General features: G+C 46.6%; 1 protein-coding gene across 4 annotated transcripts in view; it reads left to right on the forward strand.

The window, feature by feature from the left end:
- The first annotated feature begins 5,994 nt into the window (after positions 1-5,994).
- PPP4R3B (protein phosphatase 4 regulatory subunit 3B) overlaps positions 5,995-14,845 on the forward strand; it is a 245,534-nt gene continuing 236,683 nt past the window's right edge. For 2 of the 4 annotated variants that reach the window (XM_030196214.1, XM_030196215.1), the window contains exon 1: positions 5,995-6,544. In XM_030196214.1, the coding sequence (XP_030052074.1) occupies positions 6,403-6,544 (142 nt within the window). In that variant the 5' untranslated portion in view covers positions 5,995-6,402. The remainder of the gene's footprint in view (positions 6,545-14,845) is intronic. The other 2 variants (XM_030196211.1, XM_030196212.1) reach the window with 1 other exon arrangement.

The raw sequence follows: 14,845 nt of genomic DNA on the forward strand, positions 1-14,845 counted from the left end.
CCCGATATGGCACAATGGCAGAGATGAGCCATACACGTTGCGGAGAGCAGAAATTTACCAAATCGGCAAAGAGGGTGTAAAGCCACAAGCTCCGCACATACCAGGCAGAAAAGATGACCTGATCAGTCCAGAAAAGGAGGTGAACCCACATAACCACACCACCAGCAGCGAGTAAGCTGCATCCTAGAAACAATGCAATGGAGCAAAGAGCAACCAGCAGAGATGCTCTCATGTGCATGAGGGAGAGAGAAAAAGAGGAAGCGGTATGCCCCTCTACAGCCAGGTGCAAATCTCAACCTGCAGAGGAGGAATACCGTACCCCCCCCCCCCCAAGAGTGAGCTGAACTGCCCAGCCAAGGAGATCCATTTTCCGAAGACAGATCTGAACTGCCTGCTCGAGACAGGCTGCTCCAAGAAACAAGGCCAATGGAAGTAGTAAGCAAGGAAAATGGGAGAATCCTGACAGTTGAGAGCTCTGCGCCCCAGTACATAGAGGTGTGTCACTCAGAAGGACGCAAAAGTGCACCCAGCTTGAGAACAAAGTTGACAAAAGAGCCAACCTGGCACCCCATGCAACAGCGAGAGATAGCCCCACACTCCCAAACCAAAGGGAGATACTGCCAATACCCCGAGAAGGGATCAGCCAGACAAAAGAAAAGATGCGCTGCGCTGCATAGGCGAAGGTGTAATACCACCATCAACCGCTTACAAGAGGAAAGAGAGTGGCCCATAGGGCCAAGAAGGCATGGAATGCAATACACAGCCATGGAGAACCCCAAGACTCAAAGCCATGTCCCATACAGCAACATGAGGTAGGGGAACCCAAACTACACAAACCAAGAAATGGGAATAGGCCCACAAATCTGCCAGGAGTCCGAGCTCGGAAGGAGCAGCGTTTGGCTTGATGAGAAGAAAATGCTCACCGGCAGGCACAGAGGCCACCCAGCAGCTACAGGCAGCCCTCACGCCCCACAGAAGCAAGCAAAGAACACGCAACACACCCAGGGGGAACTGGCAGAGTGCCATGCAGTGAAGGGGAACTGATGCATCAGCAAAAAAGGACACCAGACACCTCACCCACAGCCCTAGTAGTGCCTCAGAGGGATAACAACTCCGGCCTCCGACCCACAGATCCACAAGGCTGAAAACCGATGGGCTGCAAGGCTGAGATATCCCCCATACCTCCCCAAAGGCAGGAACAGGAAGGCCAGAAATCCCGGAAGTTGGGCGAACCCCACATGGTCAGGCCCAGACAAAGGAATCCCGCAAAGAAACCAAAACAGTACCAGCGCACCATTGGAGGCTTGAACTGGACCAAGAGGTGCAAAACAAATGCCTGTGCCAGAACAGCCAAGGAGAATTAAGTGCTGCAGCGAGCAGCTGCAATCCCCTCCATTCAGACTGGTGTCCTAGAAGAAGCACTCCGCAAGTGAGACACCCCATGCGGGAACCCCTGGGAGGGCACGGGAAGAAGAGTGCTCTGAGGAAAGAAGTGCGCTGAAAACAAAAGGAATAAGTTGGCCCAGAGCTAATGTGGAGTGCACCGAAAGCAGGCCTGCCACAGACATACTCAAATGCTCGCCAAAAAGAAGAGAAAAAATGTCATCATCTGACCAACCAGTAATGCTGTAAAGCAAGCAACTGACAACGAAAAAACATTGACAGTGTCAACAGCTGCCTAGATGAGCCCTGTCTTTTTTTTTTTTAACCAGGTCGCTCCAGAAAGGAAAGAAAAAGTGTTAATCTCACATGCATTTTATGTTTAAGCAGAAAGAAACAAATATACTTGCCCTGGAGAAATACAAGCTTGTCACCATGCCACACCCAAGCTCATCCAGCCTCAGGCAGAGAGGGGAGGAACCCAGTACCACTAGGTATCCCATAGCTGGCAGATGAGGGACCCAGTGGCACTGAGTATCATCTTAACCAAACCCCAAACTCTGGTATTAGAACACCCCTTGCTCAATCGTCACTCAGCAGAGCTGGGACAGGAGCTAGCCAGCAAACACCAAGAGGAGCTGAACATCCATCCACTAGAAGACAGAGAAAATACTGAGCATTCCAGGCTGCATGATACCCTTAAGGGACGAAGTACTTGGAACTATTTTCTCTGTCTCCTTCTGCTGATGGATGGACATAACCCATTAGTCTGGTATGGTATTGATGAGAAGGAATGCCCTTACTAGAGTCAATATAACTGTATATTTTAATGTCATCTATTGCAGTGAATTGTTAGGTAGATATGTTAATTTTCAGGAACGTTACTTGGATCTCCCTTTGGAAGAAATAGTGTTCTTCTGTTATTGGTCTTTGTGTAGTTAAATCTGGTTGCTCTGCCCAATTGATTTTTGAAATATGGCAGGTCCTATATACCAGGTAATTGTTTATTTATTTTTATTTTTGTTACATTTGTACCCCGCGCTTTCCCACTCATGGCAGGCTCAATGCGGCTTACATATTGTATACAGGTACTTATTTGTACCTGGGGCAACAGAGGGTTAAGTGACTTGCCCAGAGTCACAAGGAGCTGCCTGTGCCTGAAGTGGGAATCAAACTCAGTTCCTCAGTTCCCCAGGACCAAAGTCCACCACCCTAACCACTAGGCCACTCCTCCACAGTGCCAAACACTGGTCCTTTGGGTAGGGTTCTTTGACTTAGTTTTTTTTTTTTTAACGTTAGGCCATGTCTACATGGCAGCTTAATTTCTCAGAAACCACCAGGCGAATGTCTTTCATATTTGATATCATATTGGATGTTAGTAACATAGTAGATGACGGCAGAAAAAGACCTGCACGGTCCATCCAGTCTGCCCAAGAAGATAAATTCATATGTGCTACTTTTTTTATTTGTACTGTCCTCTTCAGTGCACAGACCGTATAAGTCTGGTCAGCACTATCCCTGCCTCCCACCACCGGCTCTGGCACAGACCGTATATGTCTGCCCAGCACTATCCCCGCCGCCCAACCACCAGCCCCGGCACAGACCGTATAAGTCTGCCCAGCACTAGGCCCTGCTCAAAGAGCTTACAATCTAAAGGACAAGTGAGTAGACACCTCCTTAATTTCTTCTGTTATTTTACAAACAGCTCAGAATTTGGCAAAGCCTTTTGTAAAGTACATGGCCAATAATCTGAAGATTAATCCAAGCAAAACCAATCTCTTGTGGGTTGGGGGATGAGATGAGGGGATCCCTACTCTACCTGTTAGGCTGTCCAGTGTAGACATTTTTCTTCAGTCTAGTATTAAAATCATTGGGGTAACCTTAGACTCCACTTTGAGTATGGAGTTGCATATTAATGAAGTTGTTAGGAAGAGCTTTTTTTTTTTAAGATAACACTCTTGGAAGATTAAACACATTCTTGCAGTTATTTCATCTGACAATTCTGCAAGCTACCATCACTAACCAACTGGATTACTGTAATAGTCTTGTTAGGCTTGCCTTTGGCTCAAATTTGATGTCTCCAACATGTGCAGAACACAGCTGCTAAGCTTATTCTTGGTGGCAGATCTATGGATCATTCTACCCCCTTCCTAATCAAATTGCACTGGTTTCCTGTACAAGCCACAATTCATTTTAAATTACTGATGTTTGTGTTTAAAAACTTTATATGATCAGGTTCCAGATTATCTTTCCAGTTTCTATGTAGTCTGCGTCTAGAAATTGTTAGTCCTTGCGGATTAGATGCCACTTGTATACTAGAAATAGGTTAATTATTGGCCATGATCCTGAGCTGTGGTATAAGTTACCCAAGGACCTTAGAGAGATCACTTGTTACCATAGTTTTAGAAAGGTAATTAAAACTTTCTTGTTTCACCAATATTTAATGGACCTGCGTGTCAGCTGATGGATAAGTTTTGGCTAATGTTTTGTATCTGGGTGGGACAGGGTATGTACCAGCAACTACTAAACCGCTTTGATAATATTTTGAAAGGTGGTATATCAAGTTACTACTACTACTACCCGCCTAATCCAGCTTGCTCCAGTCAGCCTGATCCAGTTCTCCAGCCTTCTGCTCCTGCTGTTCCAGCCCGCCTAATCCCGCTTGCTCCAGTCAGCCTGATCCAGCTTCCCCTGCTCGATCCAGTCAATCTGCTTCAGCTTGCTCCAGCCCGCCGATCCAGCTCCCAGTCCTTCTACATCAGCTGCTCCACCCCACCAGCTTGTCCAATCTGCCTGCTCTCTCACTCCCTACCTCCCTCACTACCTATGGCCCCCTTTCACATTCTATTCCTCACCCTATTCCTCCCCAATCTCTTCCCCCTCCCTCCACTGATCCAGCTTCCCCTGCTCGATCCAGTCAATCTGCACCAGCCCGCCGATCCAGCTCCCAGTCCTTCTACATCAGCTGCTCCACCCCACCAGCTTGTCCAACCTGCCTGCTCTCTCACTCCCTACCTCCCTCACTACCTATGGCCCCCTTTCACATTCTATTCCTCACCCTATCCCTCCCCCCTCCCTCCACTGATCCAGCTTCCCCTGCTCGATCCAGTCAATCTGCACCAGCTTGCTCCAGCCCGCCGATCCAGCTCCCAGTCCTTCTACATCAGCTGCTCCACCCCACCAGCTTGTCCAACCTGCCTGTTCTCTTACTCCCTACCTAAGTAGTTCTTAATAAACATAAACTACTACTACTTAACATTTCTAAAGCGCTACTAAGGTTACACAGCGCTGTACAATCTACTATAATAAAATGCAACCTCAACGTTCTGAGGACACTGACGTCACTGAAGTCAGTCAGTCTCCCAGAACGGTTCGTGGATTCATGGTGGTGAAGCCACCCCACTGACCCGTGCCCCGCCCTCGCGTCAAACGTCATGATGTCGAGGGCAGGAAAAAAAAACCTCAACTAAACAAACGGTTCGTCCCTACTCCTCCCCCTGCCAACCCACCCGCGGAAAGGGGGCGTACCTCCAAAGCTCCGGAGTGCAAATGACTCCGGAGTCCACTGTTCCCACATCCAACACCCCCCCCCCCCCGCGCGCCCAAACCTCAAAACATTCAAGCTGTTCCCACATCAAACACCAACCCCCTCCCCGCGCACCAAACCTCAAAAAATACAACCCCCCCCCCCCGCAACAACCCCCTCCTGAGACACCCACCTTCGCATTGCTTTGCCGGCGGGGGACCCGAAACCCCGCCAGCACAAGCCCTGTCTGCTCACTACGGCGTCATCTTCGGCGTTCCTAGCCTGTGGCGGCAGGGCTTCTGTGCGTCTGACGTCCTGCACATGCATGACGTCAGATGCACACAACTCCACCCTGCACAGCTACCAACGCCAAAGATGACGCCGTAGTCAGCACACAGGACTTGTGGTGGCGGGGTTCCGGGTCCCCCGCCGCCAAACCAACGCGAAGGTGGGTGCGATGGGCACGGTGGGTTGGATGGCTGCGGCCGGCTGCATCGCCGTGGGTGGGATGGCGCCGGGAGGGGGGCATCGCACCTCACAGACAACAGCAAAATGAGGAAAACCTTGCTAGCGCCCGTTTCATTTCTGTCAGAAACGGGCCTTTTTTTACTAGTTTAACATAAAAGGACAAGCCCGGCCCTGCTCAAAGAGCTTACAATCTAAAGGACAAGTGAGTAGACACCTCCTTAATTTCTTTTGTTATTTTACAAACAGCTCCGAATTTGGCAAAGCCTTTTGTAAAGTACATGGCCAATTGCATACATTTCCTCAAAGATCCTCAATGTTCATTTAAACGACTTTGCTAACTCGGCCTTTACTTCTAAACCCAATGCACCTATAAACAGCAGTCAGCCACTCATTGGAATCTCTGAAGGGAGGGTTGCACTAGAATCCAATTTGCGGGTAGCATACTGTATAGTTTCATTCCAATAACGCGGTAAAAAAAATGACCTTCAAACATTTTTCATTTCGGGTCTAACGGTAGTTCTTCATTTTTAGTCATCAACATGAAAGACAGTCACAAAACACTCCTCAGGTGTGGTGGAGCGATACTGCGCGCCGTCGTCGACTCGTGACGTTTTCGAGCAGACGCAGCAGCGCGGCCTTGAGCCGCTTTGTTCAGGTCTGTTCGTTACAGTAATGAGGGCTTCGCGGAAGACTGTGGAGCGTCGTGCTCCGTCTTCCCCGGCGCCTCTCGACCGCCGTAACCCCTACGCGACCAATCTGTAGCGTCGGGGGTCGCTGGCTGCTTTGAGGAAGAGAAAGAAGAGAATCTGGTTTCAAGATGGCGACCGAGTAATAATTATCTGGGGAGAGAGGAGGAGCTGAAGTGGTGAGAAGCGACCGTTCTTCTCCTCCTCTTCGCTCAGAGGCCTGGTTTGTTCACCGCTGACCTGTGCGATAACTAGAGCGGTAAAACATGCTGGTGCTGCTCGCGTGCCCGCGGTAGCAGCTGAGGTGCCGAAGGGGCTGGCGGTAAGCGGAGTGGCAGCATCATGTCGGATACGCGGCGGCGGGTGAAGGTGTACACGCTGAACGAGGAGCGGCAATGGGACGACAGGGGCACCGGACACGTCTCGTCCACCTATGTAGAGCGGCTGAAGGGGATGTCTCTGCTAGTGCGGGCCGAGGCTGACGGTAAGAGCCTAGGAGCGAGGGCGCTGCTGAGAGATCTGTTGGCCGAGACAAAATCCAATACAGGCCTTGCCCTTGTCCCTGTAAAGTTCCCCAGGGGTCCGGCCAGACCCAAACTCATGCTCGCCGCCCCCCCCCCCCCCCACACTCAGCGATCATTACTCCCTTGCTAGTTCCCCATTGTGTACCTATGCTATATTTTTCTTGTCTATCTTTTTTTGTATTTCAATCATCTTTCTTTCTACAAGGATTCTCGCAGGTTGACTTGTTAAACTGTCGGCAGATGTATGTCTTCTTTACTGTATTTTTATTTTGCGGCCAATGCTGCTTTTCCACTTTAAGAAGATCATGGGATTTAGTCCAGTGAAGCTGTTTTATTATGGATTATGGGCCTTTTACCTCAGTCATTGTGGTTTTTGCCTTCTCTGCTGCTGCTTTTTGCAGAGGTTTTCATGACTAGGTTGCACATGGGTTTTTTTTTTTGGGTGGTGGTGATTTTTGTTTTATATAAACAATGTTGTATGTCCTAAGGACTGAGGGTGTTTTGTGTGTGTGAGTATTATGACTGGTGCACTATCAGGCACATAACATGAAACTTTTCTTGAGTTTTGCAGGGATTTTTTTACCTCCTCCTGTAGCCTCATTGTTGGGAAGTGGAGAGAGTATAAATATTATCTAGTCTAGTGGTACGGTTGTGAAGTGTTGGGACTGCCAGAAGGAATTATAAATAGTGTAATGTGAAATATGAAGGGGCTAATTTTCAAAAGAGGAAAAATTATATATAAAAAAAAAGTCATATGGTTGTAGGAGGACATATTTCTCTCCAAAATGTACAATTTGCAATTTTCGACACCCAGGTTTTAGATGTTACTCCTCCTTTCAAATTCCAAGGGGGCGTTTTGGTCAGGACATGGGCAGCACTAAAAGATAACACTATATATATATATATATATTTTTTTTTTTTTTTTTTTTTTGCAATAATGGTACAAAATGAAAAGGTCTAGGGTCAAAATTAAGATGTTTTTGTCAAGACCTGTATCAGTTATGACTAACCCCCCCCCCCCTCCGTTTACTAAGCCGCGCTAGGGCAGACATAGCCTATTTACTTTGTATTGGCTGTGTCTGCATTGCTGTGCGGCTTGGTAAACAGGGTAAGTGACCAAAAGGTGCCCTAAATGACCAAATGACAATAGAAGGGCTTAAGACATAAACTGAGCCCTCCCCCCCCCCCCCCCCCCCCAAAGCTGTGAAAGAAACATTACACCATCCTTTGTAATAGCTTCAGATGTTATGGCTAGTCCTGTTAGAGCAGCAAGCTTGCATAGTGATTGGTGCAGTGGATTGTAGAGAAGGGGACCCAGGCCCATAACCTAGTCTAACTGGTACACTTGTGGTTGAAAGTGTGAGCATTCCAAAACCCACCAAAAGCTTACCGTACCTACATGGAAGTGATACCTGCAGGCATAAGGACTGTTGTAGTGGTGTACTGTTGGTTACAGTAGGTTTTTGGTGGGTTTTGGAGGGCTCACCATACAATATAAAGGGGTAGCCGTGAGATGTGAAGTCCACTGCGGTCCTCTCTAGGGTGCGCCACTGGTCTACTGGGTTGTCTGTGTGGCCAGTCTACTAAGAATGCCCCCCCCCCCCCCGTGTTTGTATGTTTGTTTCCTTTGACTTTTTTTTTGTTGTTGTCGACAACGGTCCTAAAAGATAGACGCACGGAGTACAAAAACATCTAGCAAATGGCCATTTTCGAAACAGAAAGGTTGGACATTTTTGTGGTGTGAAAATGGCCATGTTCACTGCTGGATGTTTGTTTTTGGCAAAATGTTCAGAATTGGATTTAGATGTCATATCGAAAATGCTCCTCTAAAACCCAGGGGACGTGCAGGCAACTATACATCATGGTGTATCTGGCAAGCTATAGGGGAACTTGAAGGGTAGATATTTTTTTTGTCAATACACTTGTACTGGTAGCATTTGGATTGTTGCAGAGCTTTGTGGTTAGAGATGGGAAGGGTGCTATATGTTATTGGTTGTAAGCAATAAAGTTCATGACCTTCAAGCCCTGATGTTGGAGGCAGACTTAGACGTTGTTGCATTCACAGAGACGTGGCTCAACATACCAGGCTATAATCTATTTAGGAAGGATAGAGAGGGTCGTAAAGGTGGAGGAGTAGCTCTGTATGTGAGAAATGACATCGAGGCACCTGAAATGACAGGGACCTGGGGAAAGGAAGAAGCAATATGGATCACCTTAAAAAGAGATGATAAAACCTCTGTCCACGTGGGTGTTGTCTACAGACTTCCAACACAATTGCAGGAACTAGATAAAGATCTGGTCACAGAAATCCACAAGTTGGGAAAGAAGACAGAGGTGCTGTAGCTGGGAGATTTCAATCTGCCAGATGTAGATTGGAAGGTTCCGTCTGCAGAATCGGAAAGAAGTAGAGAGATCGTGGATGCTTTTCAAAGTGCTCTGCTGAGACAAATGGTCACAGAACCCACGAGGGAGGGAGCGACGCTGGATCTGGTGCTCACAAATGGGGATAGTGTGTCAAATGTCAGAGCGAGTGCCCACCTGGGCAGCAGTGACCATCAGATGGTTTGGTTTGATATGACGGCTGAAGTGGAGGTCGGCCACTCAAAACTCAAAGTCCTGGATTTCAAGCGTGCTGACTTTAGTAAAATAGGGGAATACCTGAGGAAGGAGCTGATGGGCTGGGAGGACGAACGAGAGGTGGAAGGACAGTGGTCCAGGCTGAAAGAAGCTATAAATAAGGCCACAAACCTTTATGTAAAGAGAGTAAATAAAAGCAAGAGAAAAAGGAAACCGATATGGTTCTCCAAGCAAGTGGCTGAAAAAATAAAGGCCAAAGAGTTGGCGTTCCTGAAGTACAGAAAAACTCAAGAAGAGGAACACAGAGAGGAATACCGGATAAAACTGAAAGACGTGAAGAGAGAGATACGTCTGGCAAAAGCGCGAGCGGAAGAACAAATGGCTAGAAAGGTAAGGAGAGGTGACAAAAATTTTTTCAGGTATATTAGTGAAAGGAGAAAGACTAAAAATGGAATTGTGAAACTGAAAGATGCTGCGAACCACTATGTGGATAATGATGAAGAAAAAGCAAATTTGCTAAACAGATACTTTTGTTCTGTTTTCACAGAAGAAAATCCTGGAGAAGGACCGCGATTGACTGACAAAAGTACATATGAAAATGGAGTGAATATAGCACCACCGTTCACGGAAGAGTGTGTATGAACAACTTCAAAATCTAAAGGTGGACAAAGCCGTGGGACCAGACGGGATCCACCCCAGGATATTGAAGGAGCTCAGAGAGGTTCTGGCGGGTCCTCTTAAAGATTTGTTTAATAAATCCTTGGAGACGGGAGAGGTTCCATGGGATTGGAGAACGGCGGATGTGGTCCCTCTTCACAAAAGTGGTGATAGGGAAGAAGCTGGAAACTACAGGCCGGTAAGCCTCACTTCAGTTATTGGAAAAGTAATGGAAGCGATGCTGAAGGAAAGGATAGTGAATTTCCTGGAAGCCAATAAGTTGCAAGATCTGAGACAACATGGTTTTACCAAAGAGAAATCGTGCCAAACAAATCTCATTGAATTCTTTGACTGGGTGCCCGGACAATTTAATCAAGTACGTGCTATGGACGTAATCTACTTAGATTTCAGCAAAGCTTTTGACACGGTTCCCCACAGGAGGCTCTTGAATAAACTAGACGGGCTGAAGATAGGACCCAAAGTGGTGAACTGGATTACGAACTGATTGACGGACAGACGCCAGAGGGTGGTGGTTAATGGAATTCGCTCGGATGAGGGAAAGGTGAGTAGTGGAGTGCCTCAGGGATCAGTGCTGGGGCCGATTCTGTTCAATATATTTGTGAGTAACATTGAAGGGTTAGAAGGTAAAGTTTGCCTTTTTGCGGATGATACTAAGATTTGTAACAGAGTGGACATCCCAGAGGGAGTGGAAAACATGAAAAAGGATCTGTGGAAGCTAGTGGTCTAAGGTTTGGCAATTAAAATGCAATGCAAAGTGATGCACTTAGGGAGTAGAAATCCACGGGAGACATATGTGTTAGGCGGTGAGAGTCTGATATGTACAGACGGAGAGAGGGATCTTGGGGTGATATTATCTGAGGATCTGAAGGCAATTAAACAGTGTTACAAGGCGGTGGCCGTAGCTAGAAGGTTGCTAGGCTGTATAGAGAGAGATGTGACCAGCAGAAGAAAGGAGGTGATGATGCCCCTGTACAAGTCTGGTGAGGCCCCACCTGGAGTATTGTGTTCAGTTTTGAAGGCCGTATCTTGCTAAGGATGTAAAAAGAATAGAAGCGGTGCAAAGAAAAGCTACAAGAATGGTATGGGATTTGCGTTACAAGACGTATGAGGAGAGACGTATGACCAAAACCGAGCTTCTCATTTTTTTTTTTTTTTTGTTACATTTGTACCCCGCACTTTCCCACTCATGGCAAGCTCAATGTGGCTTACATGGGGCAATGGAGGGTTAAGTGATTTGCCCAGAGTCACAAGGAGCTGCCTGTGCCTGAAGTGCCCCCCAAACCCACCTCACCACTCTCCCCATTTTCTATTTCTGTTGATGGCTCTCTCATTCTCCCTGTCTCCTCAGCTCGAAACCTTGGGATCATCTTTGACTCTTCTCTCTCCTTCTCTGCTCATATCCAGCAGATCGCCAAGACCTGTCGTTTTTCTTTACAGCATCCGTAAAATCCGCCCCTTTCTTTCCGAGCACTCTACCAAAACCCTCATCCACACCCTTGTCACCTCTCGTTTAGACTACTGCAATCTGCTTCTTGCTGGCCTCCCACTTAGTCACCTCTCCCCTCTCCAATCGGTTCAAAACTCTGCTGCCCGTCTCGTCTTCCGCCAGGGTCGCTTTACTCATACTACCCCTCTCCTCAAGTCGCTTCACTGGCTCCCTATCCGTTTTCGCATCCTGTTCAAACTTCTTCTACTAACTTATAAATGTACTCACTCTGCTGCTCCCCAGTATCTCTCCATACTCGTCCTTCCCTACACCCCTTCCCGTGCACTCCGCTCCATGGATAAATCCTTCTTATCTGTTCCCTTCTCTACTACTGCCAACTCCAGACTTTGCACCTTCTGTCTCGGTGCACCCTACCCCTGGAATAAACTTCCTGAGCCCCTACGTCTTGCCCCATCTTTGGCCACCTTTGAATCTAGACTGAAAGCCCACCTCTTTAACATTGCTTTTGACTCGTAACCACTTGTAACCACTCGCCTCCACCTACCCTCCTCTCCTTCCTGTACACATCAATTGATTTGATTTGCTTACTTTATTTTTTGTCTATTAGATTGTAAGCTCTTTGAGCAGGGACTGTCTTTCATCTATGTTTGTGCAGCGCTGCGTATGCCTTGTAGCGCTATAGAAATGCTAAATAGTAGTAGTAGACTGACCTGAACATTTATACCCTGGAGGAAAGGAAAAGCAGACGTTCAAATATTTGAAAGGTATAAATCCGCAAATGAAACTTTTCCGGAGATGGGAAGGCGGTAGAATGAGAGGACATGAAATGAGATTGAAGGGGGGCAGACTCAGGAAAAATGTCAGGAAGTATTTTTTCACGGAGAGAGTGGTGGATAATTGGAATGCCCTCTCACAGGAGGTGGTGGAGATGAAAACGGTAACAGAATTCAAACATGCGTGGGATAAACATGAAGAAAGGGATCCTCAGAAGCTTAGCTAAGATTGGGTGGCAGAGCCAGTGGGGGGAGGTGGTGGGGCTGGTGGTTGGGAGGCGGGGCTAGTACTCGACAGACTTATACGGTCTGTGTCCTGACAATGGCAGATACAAATCAAGGTAAGGTATACACAAAAAGTAGCACATATGAGTTTATCTTGTTGGACAGACTGGATGGACCGTGAAGGTTTTTTTCTGCCGTCATCTACTATGTATGTTACTATGTAAGATCTTGTGTGATCATCTTTGTAGAATGGTGGAATGCTAGTGAGGAAAATGTGTTGGTGATCATGCTGTATTATGGCAGTGTGTATGGAAATGATTAGTCCAGTGCTTTCCCAGCTACGAGTTGGGACCCTAAATAGAGTCACAAAATAAGACTGCTTCCTCTCTCTCTGGACACAGAGTCTGTGAAACCTTCCTTCCAGCCAGTTAAGTAAAAAAGGGAATAGGTGTCTGTTTTGTTTTTCGTTGTCATGGTGGGGGGTGTCATATGAATATTTAGGTGTTTAAAATTTTAAGAAAAACTGCATTAGGCAGACTGGATGGCCGCTTGATGTAGTAGTCATGTTTTTTGTTGTGGTAAATTTGTTTCAATGTTGTGAATTGTTCTATTTAGCTTAGTGAAGTTTATTTTTGTGCCCATTATGAAACCCTACTTTTTTAAGGGGTTTGAAACATGCTCTTTCTAATGAAAATGATTAAAAAGAGTTTCCAGAAGGTCTTCTTTTGTAAAAGTAGGCTAAAATACCCTATTTTTGGCGTTTTTGCAAAAATCATCAACTTTACACTCAATTTGTGAACGAATGGAAAATATTAGGAGAATGAAATTTTATATTCGAAAACCTTGTGTTGATAAGTTGTCTGCAAAGTTTTGCGTTCATCACACCTTTAATTCCAGAGGTATAAAAAGCCAAACTTTACAATTTTTTCGTGCCACAAATTTTTCGGACCAAGTTTGCTCCAAGTTTTCTTCATAGAAACCGCTCATGAAGATTTTTTTTATCATTTAGTTTAATAGAGCACAAAAAGTTGTACAAGATGGCCAAGTTTTGTTTCTCTCAACAAAATATTGCTGAAGATACAGTGTCTCAAAGTTGCCAAAATCTCTGAGTCATACCATAGAAGGCTGCAGTATGGGGTTAAACAGATTACTACATCTCAGCGAGTATTGAATCGGCGAACGTAAAACTTTACCAATGTTCATTGGGGACATGTATGAATGTTCACAGAAAATTTCATCGAAATCCGTGATGGTCGAGCAGGGCACTTCAGAGAACTAATTTTCCAATCTAGATGAAAATGCATTCCTTAGCATAGCAGCAGATAAATCCAGAAACTGATGGGTTTTGTCCATCTACTAGTAGGTGTAGATAGAGATCACTGAACTGAACTCAGCCTTATAAGACGGCCATCTCCTCCCTCAGTCGGTATATCTCCATCTGCAGCTACTCTTCAGCTCCTGCCTGGAGGTGCTCCTGGCCTAACTCTGCTGGCTCAGTCAAGTTTGGGGGTGATTCTTTGGCGATATATCTGGTGAGCCCAGATCCCCACCCCACCCCGTGATCCCCTTTTTTCTCCTTGTTCCTATTGCCTGTTTTGTGCCTGAACCCCCTTCCTTACAGATTTGTTTAAGAATAAAACAAAACAAAAAAACATTAAAAGGATAGAGGTATATAAAATAATGAGTGGAGTGGAACAGGTGGATGTGAAGCGTCTGTTCACGCTTTCCAAAAATACTAGGACTAGGGGGCATGCGATGAAACTACAGTGTAGTAAATTTAAAACAAATCGGAGAAACTTTTTCTTCACCCAATGTATAATTAAACTCTGGAATTCGTTGCCGGAGAAAGTGGGTTAGCTTAGAGTTTAAAAAGGGATTGGATGGTTTCCTAAAGGACAAGTCCATAAACCGCTACTAAATGGACTTGGGGAAAATCCACAATTCCAGGAATAACATGTATAGAATGTTTGTACGTATGGGAAGCTTGCCAGGTGCCCTTGGCCTGGATTGGCCGCTGTCGTGGACAGGATGCTGGGCTCGATGGACCCTTGGTCTTTTTCCAGTATGGCATTACTTATGTACTTATGTACATATGACATGTAGGGGGGAAAAAGACCAGAACTGAGCATTTGGAGCAGCTTGACTCCTTGGCAGGATCCCTATTTGAAACAGAGACCCGTGGCTGAGCACAGCGGGGGAGTTTGGCGAGTGTACCACTTTAAATTGCCTTTCGCTCTTGGGTCATGCTGCGCTGCCGTTTTTTTCTGATGACTTCAGAGGCTGTGAAACTGTGTTTGCGGTGTGGGAAACGGTGGTCTGTGGCTGGGGTGTGCCCGGCCGGGTTATTTGATGTGGGACATCTTGCAGAGGCCTCTCTCCTTTCCCACGCAAAATCGCATGGCACATGGCTGTGCTTTGATGTTCCCGCCGGTGTATTGGCTGCACAGGAGTCAACGGTTGGCGGATAGCAGGCCCGTTTGGATCTGGGCATTATCCCAGACAGTCCATCCTTGCAAGGGATAGCTGGGGGGGGGGGTCTTCAGTGCTGTTTCCTAGTGGGG

Source organism: Microcaecilia unicolor, chromosome 3, assembly GCF_901765095.1.
Source record: "Microcaecilia unicolor chromosome 3, aMicUni1.1, whole genome shotgun sequence".
NCBI classification, from domain to species: Eukaryota; Metazoa; Chordata; class Amphibia; order Gymnophiona; family Siphonopidae; genus Microcaecilia; species Microcaecilia unicolor.